This window comes from Beta vulgaris, chromosome 1 (genome assembly GCF_026745355.1).
Source record: "Beta vulgaris subsp. vulgaris cultivar EL10 chromosome 1, EL10.2, whole genome shotgun sequence".
Taxonomy (NCBI): Eukaryota; Viridiplantae; Streptophyta; class Magnoliopsida; order Caryophyllales; family Amaranthaceae; genus Beta; species Beta vulgaris.
In genome coordinates, this window is record NC_079202.1 from 44,450,173 (window position 1) to 44,462,069 (window position 11,897).

Below are 11,897 nucleotides of genomic sequence, written 5' to 3' on the forward strand. Positions count from 1 at the left end.
GGCCGTTCATGGGTCGGGCTGTTAGAATAAAATTACAGAGCCACATATGTTACTTATTAAAATGTGAATTGTCATATAATAAAGGTAACTAAAGTGGTCCATGAATAATTTAACTTGGCTTAAAGTTGTAATTATCATGAAATAATTATTATTACGTAGTTTTGGACTAGTAAATATACTTTATCCCTCAACAGGTTCTTGAATGGAGACTTGTGCAACGATGTCCTGGTGAGATAATCCAAAACCTGAGCTTCGTTCCCGAACTTGCAAAAAGGGACCTACCCTGGATTTGGGTGGTGGCTCCCCCTCTAAAACTTAAGTCAGGTTTCAAGAGTAATAAGAAAAGGTGGAATTTAGAGAGAGAAAGTAGAGAGAGTTTTCAGAGAGTAATAGTACACACTGCTAAAAAACGGTACATTTCTCCTGATTTCAAGGACTATTTATAGTGTTTGGGGTCTAATTGTAGTACTTTGAGGTCACCCTAATTTAAGGGCACCTAATTGGCCAGACAATTAGAGCATGACATGTGCGGACAATGATTGGGGAGTACACATCAACCAATCATATATTTTTGTTTTTTGAGGTTTGTGGATAGATGTATGTCAGGCCAAAAAGATGGCTGGTACTTTCCCTTAGTGGAAATTTGTACTTCAGTCATCTTCTTTTTGCCTGTATTTCTTTTGCAGATAGGAGAAACGTGGACGCTCCAGATGGATCCACAGTTCCTTGGAGAGCCATTGATTTTCAGGCTACAACAATTAGATAATGGAGCAATATCACTAATTCGGTGACAGATCAAATTAAGAAATATTGCAATAAGTGATTTTATTAGATTGTGGTTATGGCCCCAGTGTGTATTTAATAAGGATGTTCATAAGGCTTATTATGTTATAATGGGTAAGGAGAGTAATTGAGAGTTAATTATTTACCTTCAACCATTACAAGTTTTGGGTCTTTATAATCCCATCTATGAAGACTCAAGAAACATCACCAAAAATTAGAAAAATATTATACTGGAAAGTCATAATAGAGCATTTGAAATTAGGAGAGACATAGTTGAAAAATCTATCTCATGGCTGCCATGGAGACTCAATGTAAGTTTTCCAATCAAATCGAATTCATACCTTTTATGGATTTACATGTTATATGGATTTTATGATTAATAATCTCCTTCACGAGCTAGACTGGTTTCGTGTGGACCGAGTGGGTGGTTTTTATTAACGAGCTTTCGTGGGTTGAACTAAAAAATCCAGCTCATGGTCCACACACCAATTTCATAGTTCGAGTTGGGCTAGAATGGGATTTTTGCGGGCTCATCCCACAAGGCCCAAGAGGCGGGCTGGGCCAGATTGGCCCACACACTTATAAGTAAGCTACTTAATTCCCTCCATTTATAGGAAGTAGATTTTCATGGGAAGTTTTACTCCTCCCATTTTGTAAACTTTTTGCCAAGGAAACAACAACCCCATCCTACATTTTTTCAGAAATAGAAATTCTCATAATTTTCTTAGCCAACCAAACAAAATAACTCTAAAAATCAATTTCCTAAAAAAAAAAAAGGTAAACACTATGAATTAACAATCCTATAATTCTGTAAAAAAAATCCTATATTTTATGTTTTTTTTTACTTCCTCCATTTCATATTAGATGATATACTTTCAAAATTGCGAACTCCGAGACAATTTTTTGAGAGCAGAGAGATAAAGAGAAAGAAAAAGTGGAGACCCATGTGATAGGATAGAGATAAAGATGATTTATTTCCCAAGAAAGGAAGTCTAGCATATATTTTGAAACACCCTATTATAGAAAGTGTAAGGGTCTGTTTGATTCACTTTCTTTTTTCTTATCTTATCTGAACTTATCTTATCTTATCTTTTTTTGAAATGAGTGAAGATAATTAAATTAACAAAACATCTTATCTGATTTTATCAGATTTTATTTGGTCTTATCTTATCTTATCTTATAAGATCTTATGTAAGTTAAAATAAATTGAATAAAAGAGGGCCTTAATATGAAACGGAGGAAGTATTAGAAACAACCTTTGTAAATACTACTTTTATTTTGCGAAACACAGCCTTTTAACGCCTAACTATATCTTTTTTATTAATTTTTGGCAAAAATCGAAGTTTTAACCATATTTTTGTTATAAATAACCTAGATATTCTCATCTAGGTGTGTACATAGGTGGTTAACCGTCACGATATAAAATTTCGTTTCGATAACCGAAAGTATTGGTTCATCATTTTTGTGAACCGTATTCGTAACTGTTCAAATTGGTAATCACATAAACGGTTAACCGACTTTTCAGTATGGTTTTTCGGTTAACCATTAACTATTACTCAAGTTTTATCAAATTATTTTATTAATTTTATATATTAGATTTCAAATTTTTCTGAACATAAATAATATATATTCTTAATACCAAGACTCTCTAAAAAAGACAATCATCTTTAAAAATATTCAGCACCATACAATACATATCTCAAAGTTCTAAGAAAAAACAAGCACAACACTAATAGAAAAAAGCCCATTTGATACGGTCAAAATCGGACGTACTAATGCAGTTTTGATCCGCATCAGGTAGGCTCGCAGCAGATCCAAAATATTTACTGATGCGATTTTACCTAAGAACCGCATCAGATTGTCTAAAGTAATGTCAAAGAAAAAAGTGTAGACCTGCAAACTGCAGGTCTGCACTACTACGTTTCATTTTCACCGCATTAGTTTATATCATGTTACAACAACAACAATGTTACAACAACAATTACAAAATTACAAAAATAAAACCGATGAACATGTTACAATGTTCATATCATTGCCAAAAAAATACAAATAAAATCGATTAAAAAAAATTACAAATAAATCTAGAACCGAATTAATAACGCATATAAATACAAAATCAACCGAAATAATAAATAAAAATCTAAGAGAAAATACAAACAAAAACTAATAACAGAATAAAATCTAAGAGAAAATACAAACAATAGAAAATTAATTACAAATAAAACTAATAACAGAATAAAAACAAAAAAAAATTACAAATAAAATTAGTAACAGAATAAAAAAGAAAAAAATACAAATAAAATTAATAACATAATAAAAACGAAAATAAATTACAAAAAAAAACTAATAACAGAATAAAAACAAAATCAAACAAAAATATAATGAACGAAAATACCAGAAAATGAGAATATAAATAAAAAGAAATGAAACGAAAAAACTACAGAAATTAAACGAAAAAACTAGATAAATTAAACAAAAAAAATAAAGAAATTACACGAACAATCACTAGTTTCAGGTCTAAATTTGCTTCGCGCTTCTTCCTTCGCGTTTCCTTCGATTTTCTTTATTGGTGCTTCTTCCTTCGATTTTCTTTAATGGCGTTTCGTTCTTCGAGTTTCTTTAATGGCGCTTGTGGATTCGATTATTAAGGGTTCGATTATTTCAGATCTATATTCGATTGTTTCGAGAGCAAATTGCTAGGGTTAGGGTGATGAGGGTTAAGAGTGGTGGCGTGAGAGTTGAGAGAGAGGAGAGTGTATCTGATTAGAGAGAGGAGAGTGTTAAGGTTAGGAGGAGAGAAGAGTGAGGAGGGATGTTAAGGTTAGGATCGGAGGAGAGAAGAGTGAGGAAGCTATCCATAAAGCGTGCGTGGGCCGAATTCAGCGTGCTGGCCCAAGGATTTTGAGAGATTGCGTGCTGGGCCATCTGAGTTCACCGTGCTGGGCCAAGAATTTTAGAGAAAAATAACAAACATCTGATGTGGTCCTCTGAACCGCATCAGATTTTTAAAAAACCGCATCATTTTTTTTAATCTGATGCAGTCCACAAGAGGACCGCATTAGATTATCTTCCCAACTTTCCCTCATATTTTTGAGGTTGATTTTCGGATGCGGTTTTACAAAAACCGCATCTGTTACTAAGTGACAGATAAGGTTTTTTCACTAGTGTAAAAATATAAATATTGCAAGTTGGTAGTTCACAATCATCTCTAAACTATGGCATATAATAGTTCACAGTGAGAGCATAAAGGCACAGAATAACTATTACAAGTTGAAGGAAGAAAGAGGCTTTACATTTTGTTACTTAATACTTATTGACTTACGTTTTCTCACATTAATCAGTCTAAAGACTCCACACTCTACACTACTTCACTTACTAAAGTTATTGCATTTAATTAAAAAAATTAATTAATATAATTATTATAAAAATTAAATAATAATAAAATAAAATAAATTTATCCGGTTTTTCAATTAATCGTTTTTTAAACCATAGCGTGGAAGGGAGGGGGTTGCGGTGGTGGAGGGGAGGGAGAGGGAGTGGGGTGGGGGTTGGGCCTGGGGGTGGAGGGGTGGTGGGGTGGGTGGGTTAGGGTTTAGGGTGAGGATTTAGGTTTAAGATTAGGGTAAGGATAAGGGTTAGATTAGGGTTAGGATTAGATTAGAATTAGGGTTTAGGATTAATAATGGCAAAATCGTAAATAAAGCTAACGGAGAAATAACGGACGTTAAAAAAAGGGTATTTGGTGCGCAAAAATGAAATGTCAGGGGTATATGGTGAATTGTTGAAACATTGAGGGTATATTGTAGAATTTCTTGATTTGTCAGGGGTATTTGGTGAAATAACCGTTTATTTTATTAGGTACTTTTCAAAAAAATGGATTGTGTAATGTTAGTTTCTCACAAATATTCCTTTAATATATCCATTTGGTAACTTGGCCATTTGTTGCATATAGAAATAGAAATAATTTTTATATCATAATTCCTACATTTTATTTAGTTGTACCCAAAGGCTTTTGCACGTTTGGCGATGTACAACTTTAAACATTAATATCTCTAATTTATGTAAAATTATAAAAATTAATATTATAATATATAACTTGACGAATCTAATAAGATTTCACAGAACTATATTTATAATATATTCAAAATACTAAACAAGATGAAAGTAAAATATGTGAGTAGTGTTGAAAATCAATATGATAAGAGAAAGAGGAAGTACAATATATTGTGGGAATAATGGTGGGTAAAATGTTTAGTAATTTTGCTCAAAAAAAAAAAATGTTTAGTAATGGCGTGGACTATTCATTTTGGGAAGGAGAGAGTTTTTGAACTAGTACAATAGAGGAATTAAAGGGTACTTCCGACTTCCAAAATATTCAAATTTATCCCGCAATTCGAAGAAAGATTGGATGTACTTTGTGTTGAAGTTAATAATATGAGAAGAGAAGATGGCAGTAGAAGAAAATAACACAAGACAAAGCAAAAACAAACACTAATATTTCTTCACTAATTAAACTGAAAATACAAGAGATTTAAATAGCTAATCAGAAAAAACTACTTCCTAAATCTAAGCCATCTAAACCTACGTAGAAACACACTAACAAACTTGACTTGGTAAAACACTAAATAACAAATCCACCACTATTAAATATCCTAAACCCACTCACACTAATACTCCTAAAATTATTCTAATGTAGAGAACCCACGTACACTAACAATTCTAAATAATAACTAACTTTTGAATTAATTTCCCAACACTTTGCGCAGGTGAAGTGAACCTACAAAGAAGGTAAAAGAGACGAATTGAACGGCACAAGTTAATAAAAAAAAATGAAGTTTGAACTTCTTAGCTAAAATTTCTATAGATTACTACATCGAATCGAATACCATCATTTCGCAAACCAGAAAGCCATTATAGAAGTACTTCATTGAACTCTCCCTTTCTCCATTACAACTTGCTTGGTCTGTGATCCATCAGATTTTCTTGTCATGGAAAAAGTAGGAGAATGGCCGGTGATAGGAATCGATCTCGGAACAACTTACTCTTGTGTTGCAGTTTGGCGACATAATCGTGTGGAGATAATCGCCAATGATCAGGGTAATCGAACCACGCCGTCTTGGGTTGCATTTAATGACTCAGAGAGGTTCATTGGTGAAGCTGCACTCAACCAAGCTACAAGAAACCCTGCCAACACTATCTTCGGTTTGTTTTCATCTCCACTTTTTCCTTCTTTTCACATGAAAAAACATAGCTACCATTATTAAACATGTCTCTCCATCTGTTTTTGTTTCATGTAAGAAAATTGCTGAAGAATATTGTGAAGCTAGAGTGAGGATAAATGGATAATTGAGAGAGCTATATTAGACAATATGCTTTGGTTTCATATTCTTCTCGCGTCAATCACAAAAGTAAATTGTTATTGTAATTTGTATATCACACGCGTTGAAAAAAGATGCACAACTTTCATTTTGGAAAAATCATGTTTATAATATAGTCAATTTGTAGAAGAAATAAGAATCTGCTTCCTCCATGTTTATCACTTGGTTAACTTCCTACTGTATGTGCTAATTCACGACAGAGGCAAAGAGACTTATAGGTAGAAAATTCAGTGAAGATTCTGTTCAAAAAGACATGAAGTTCTGGCCATTTAAGGTTACTGCAGGAACTGATTCTGGCAAAGAAGATTATCCTGTGATTGAGGTAAGTTATAATGGTGAACACAAGAAATTTACTCCCGAGGAAATATCTTCAATGATCCTGATGAAGATGAAAGATACTGCCGAGGCTTTCCTTGGTAACACTGTTAAGAATGCTATTGTCACAGTTCCAGCATACTTTAACGACTCCCAGCGTCAAGCAACCAAAGATGCTGGAACCATAGCAGGGCTTAATGTTGTTCGTATTATCAACGAGCCAACAGCGGCCGCCATGGCTTATGGTATTGATACAAACAGTACCAGCTGCAACGTTGCCAAAAAGAATGTCTTAGTATTTGACTTAGGAGGTGGTACATTTGATGTTTCCTTGGTAGCTATTGAAAAGGGTGAATTTAAAGTCAGAGCTGTAAGTGGGGATACTCACCTTGGAGGAGGAGATTTTGACAACAAATTGGTGAGCCATTTCGTGGACGAGTTCAAGAAGAAGCACAAGAAAGACATAAGTACGAATACAAGGGCTCTTGCAAAATTAAGGCTTGCTTCAGAGAGAGCCAAAAGGGTACTTTCCTCAAATTTCCAAACTACTGTGGAGATTGATTCTCTTTTTGACAACATTGATTTTACATCAACCATAACTCGTGCACGTTTTGAGAAGTTGAACATGGATTTCTTTAGCAATTGTGTGGACACGGTTGAGGAATGCTTAGAAGATGCCGGGATGGAAAAACATGATGTTGATGATGTTGTCCTTGTTGGGGGGTCAACCCGAATTCCCAAGGTTCAGCAGTTGTTGCAGGACTTCTTTGATGGAAAGGAGCTCTGTAAAAGCATTAACCCTGACGAGGCTGTTGCTTATGGTGCTGCTGTGCATGCTGCTGTCTTAAGTGGTGTGGGTAATAGTACTAAAGATATAGTTCTTGTAGACATCACCCCTTTATCTCTTGGCATAGAGGTCACGGATGGTAAAATGTATGTTGTGGTTCCTAAGAATACAATTATCCCAACAAAGAAGAACAAGACGTTCAGAACTAACAAAGATAATCAAACTACTGTACGTTTCACTGTGTACGAAGGTGAGAGGCTTCGTGTAAAGGACAACAATTTCCTAGACGAGTTTATACTTTCCGAGGTTCCTCCAGCACCGAAAGAAACCATCGAGTTCGATGTCTGCTTTGATCTTGATGTTAATGGCATCTTAACCGTGTCAGCACAAGAGTTAAGCACCGGAGACAGAAAGCAAATCACAATCACTAATCACCATGGAAGGTTATCAAAGCAGGAGATAAAAAGGATGGTAGCAGAAGCTGAAATGTACAAATCTCAAGACGAGCAGCAAAGGAAGATGATGAAAGCTAAGAATGCACTAGAGAACTACGCCAATAATATGTGGGATATATTGCACAGTTACGGGAAGATAAAGATTGGAATAAAGGAAAAGGAAAAGGAAAAGAAGAAGATGAAGGAAACGATCAACCAAACATTTCAGTGGCTGGAAGAGAATGCTGATAACGCTGAGGTTTCAGAGTTTGAGGAGAAACTAGTAGACTTGGAAAGAATTTACGGAGACGTTGCTACTAAAATCTCTATGTAGTATTTGGGATGTAAATTTCCTAGTTCAAATATGCACTGAAAACGACCCATCTCTTTGGTTTATGAAGTATGTTCTAATCTTGATTTTTACTCAGTTTTTCGCTCTGTCATTTGAGTAATTCAGTTCTTGAGTCGCTAAACCTAGTAGTTAAAAATGACATTGGCAGCAGGCCAACGCTTGAAGCTTTTAGATACTTTGTTTCATTTTTATTTTTATTTTTATTTTGAAGAATGTATCTCGGCCAACTTTATGTTTCACTCCTCTCTGGTACTATTGCTTTAAGTTGGTGCTCTTTTTTCTTTTCAGCCTCAAAGAAACCCATGAACTGTTTGATATTTTTAAAGGTGTAAATTGATCTACTCGGTTTGATTTGGCAAAGTTTAAATTCATCCCAAAAATTATTGGACTCGAGAACTTGAATACAAATCAAGTTTAAATTATTCATGACTCATGGTCTAGTCCAAAGTTCTTTTTTCTAAAATCTAGTCTAGTCTACTTTTTTATAATAAGAAACTCACTTTTTAGGCAATTTTTAAGAAATACTTCATAAATTAACTAATTTTGGCACTATTAATCTTTTTAAACGAAATAATGGATCAATATCTCTTAAAATGGTTTTACGTGTGGAAAAACAAAACATGCAAAATGAAAGATATCTATCCTGGAATACAAAAAATTTTGACAATTCAAATTTGTGGAGCAATTCTATTAGTATCAGTTGAAAGTTGAAACTTGAAATCTGAAATTACTATATTTAAATAACATTTTATTTTTTTTCACGGACCCAAGATTATTTTATATTAGTCAAGTCGAAGTCTAAATATGAAAGAATCCAAAATTCCAAATCCAACTAAATTTATTTTTGTCTAGTTTGGACTAGATTAGATAGGAAACATGAACTTTTCCCAATTTGCTTACACCCATAACTCATAAATAATTTCTATTCTTCTTTCCATATAATAAAGAAATTTTAGGAAAAGTAACTTGATAAATGTTGACTCCTGTGAACGGCTATCTAATACTTTCAGGATAGTTGTCTAATGGCAAGTTGACGGAACATGTCAAAAGTTCTGTCAATACTTACTGCACTCATTGATTTACAACACTACACCCTTTCAAATAAGAATGGCGGAAATTGTAAGTAACTAGCATCCTAAACACAATGGAGCACTCTGACTTATACTCTATTACAGTTCAGTTTGTATCAGTTGAAATAATTAACAGTTCAGTTCAGTTCAGTTCACAAACTTTTCAGTTCAGTTTAATTCAGTTTTTTTCCTTTCCATTTTCAGTTCAGTTCAGTTGCAGTTTAAATCAGTTTTAACCAAACAGTTAAACCAACCAACGGTTGAATCCATATCAGTTAAAATTTGTTGCGGTTATTTTCAGTTTCGTTTCGGTTTATTTCAGTTATTGACGAAAACCACATAACTTCGACGATAATCGCATCGGTTCGGGTAGAAGTTAGTCACACTCTTGTATTTGTTCGGGAAAAATTGTGCTTCATGTCGGTTTTGGCCATGTGTTTTTCGGGTCCGGTTAAAAATTAATGCAACAAATAAGTGTTGTCGGCACTTCCACAATTGCCTAAAAAAAACAGTTGTACTTCATAAAAACGTGAATGAAAGTGACATCGGTTAAAGTGTACTTTATTACTAATATAAATGATTTGGAATAAGAAAAATTTATGTTAATGTCTTACTCTTAGTGTATTAGTTCAATGGATTAATATATCTATAATCGACGTAAAATAAGTTGATTATGGATTAGCTCAAGGTATCTATGTGAATCGATAAGTGAAATCAAGATAACAATACTCCATTTAAGTTAATCGTTAACAAGTTATATTCAATTTGAAACTCACATATCTTAGCCAAACTAAAAGAAATTACAATTGATATTAGATTAGATGAATGTATCAACGTAAGTCGATAAAGTAATTGAAACTCAAAACGTTTACTTAAATTGAAACATGTTGTTATTTGAATGAGTGTATCAATGTAAGTCGATAAACTAGTTCAAGATAATAATAGTACTCTACTTAAGTTAATCATCTTTTTAAGTTGAATTCATTTCGGAACTGAAAGCATCTAATTGAGTTGCAACAAATGTAGAACAATGGAACTCAGTAGATTGGTTCAATATAACAATACTCCATTTAAGTTAATCGTCTCTAAGTTAAATTCATATTGAAACTCAAAACATCTACTTTAACAGTACCCTAAGTTTAATTCAAGATAATAACAGTACTCTACTTAAGTTAATCATCTTTAAGTTGAATTCATTTCGGAACCGAAAGCATCTAATTCAAACAGATGTATAACAGTATAACTCAGTAGATTGGTTCAATATAACAATGCTTCATTTAAGTTAATCGTCTCTAAGTTAAATTCATATTGAAACTCAAAACATCTAATTTGAATTGAAACAAGTTAATATTGGATAGATCGATGTATCGATGTAAGTCGATTAGCTAATTCAAGATGGCGTAAGTTCGTTTAAGATAATGGATATTGGATAATATCAACAAATGTATCAATGTAAGTTAAGTAATTAACTTAATAGAAGATAACAATACTCTATCTAAGGTAATCGTCTTTAAGTTAAATTATTTCGAAACCCAAATCATCTAATTGAATTGAAACAAGTAGTTTATTATTGTTACTATGTCGTAGTAAACCTTATTTCTTATCAGTAAGATACTGGAAAAGCGAAAATTCGTCTATGTAGTATACTATAAGCTAAGGTCTAGTACTGATTAAGGCTTACTTGTTATAACTTATATAAGTTCACTTAACTGAATACAATCAAATTATAGCCGAGTAATAGTATATATTGTATAAGTAAGGTTATAAGAAATCTACCTTAATAGAAGAAATAACCGTAGATTAATATAAGTTTATAACCAATAACTTAAGTATTAATGTAAGACCTATACAAGTAGTAGTAGTAGGTTAACTGTTATTGTGTTACGTCTTACATGTTAGCATTAAATTAATCCCTAATCACCGCATGTAACATGTTCACATATTTTTAAATTATAAATTTAGAAAAATAATTTCTTAAAAAACAATAATACTAATTTAGTTTCGAAAGTTTCTAATTTCTATTAATTTCTAGTAATACTACTAATTTCTAAAGTTAGTAAACTAATAATATTAGAACTAGAAATTAGAATACTCAAATCATAATAATATCAAAATACAATACTTGTTTATTAGTAGTTTAGGCTTTCTTTTTTTTTAAGAACAAGACCATTGAATTTAGAAAGATGAGAATCTAACCATTGTTAAGTTAGCAATCCATGTCATTGACAACTCTCAATTCTCATTGGTCAAAAATTGATGTCAAAGATTATGAATTAAGACCATTGATTTGATAAAGATCAAAATCCAACCATTGATTTAAATCCCTTTCTAACCCTAACCCCCTCTTCCCTCCCATCCTCATTCCTCAGCCTCCTTCACTCTCACTTCTCCCTCAACCGATTCTACTCCTCCCTCTCATGGTAGATCTCCTTCAACTTTATCTCTTTGCGGCCATTACTTTTCCTCAGACAGAAGGTAGAGCAAACTATGTAACACCCCGATAATTCTCTTTTTCTAGAAAATACTTTATAATATAAAACTTAGAGAATTACCCAGGCATTATCGCCCGTGTGAAAACGTTTCGGCTTACTCAGAATTTTGCAGCGGAAAACTTACTAAAACAAAACCAACTTTATTAACTTATGAAATAAGAGTCAAACAATGCTTGAACTGAAACACACCAACTCAAAGCTAAAGTCTGAAATATAAACCCTAGAAACAACTTAAATACTACTATTCAAAAGCCTCTCCATTCCAGATTCCCCAATGTATGCATCT

At 33.0% G+C, this 11,897-nt stretch overlaps 1 protein-coding gene across 3 annotated transcripts; it reads left to right on the forward strand.

Annotated features, from left to right (window-relative positions):
• Positions 1-1,410: 1,410 nt before the first annotated feature.
• LOC104894264 (heat shock 70 kDa protein 18-like) lies at positions 1,411-8,086 on the forward strand. 3 transcript variants are annotated; one of them, XM_048642932.1, is made up of 3 exons: positions 1,411-1,417; positions 5,785-5,985; positions 6,362-8,086. In XM_048642932.1, exons 1-3 carry the CDS (start codon positions 1,411-1,413, stop codon positions 8,029-8,031), a joined length of 1,878 nt encoding a protein of 625 aa, XP_048498889.1. In that variant the 3' UTR covers positions 8,032-8,086. The 3 variants fall into 3 exon arrangements, with proteins under 3 accessions (XP_048498889.1, XP_048498891.1, XP_010678753.2); XM_048642934.1 differs by lacking the exon at positions 1,411-1,417 and adding an exon at positions 5,580-5,622 and having other exon boundaries at positions 5,791-5,985; XM_010680451.3 differs by lacking the exon at positions 1,411-1,417 and having other exon boundaries at positions 5,772-5,985.
• Positions 8,087-11,897: the final 3,811 nt, after the last annotated feature.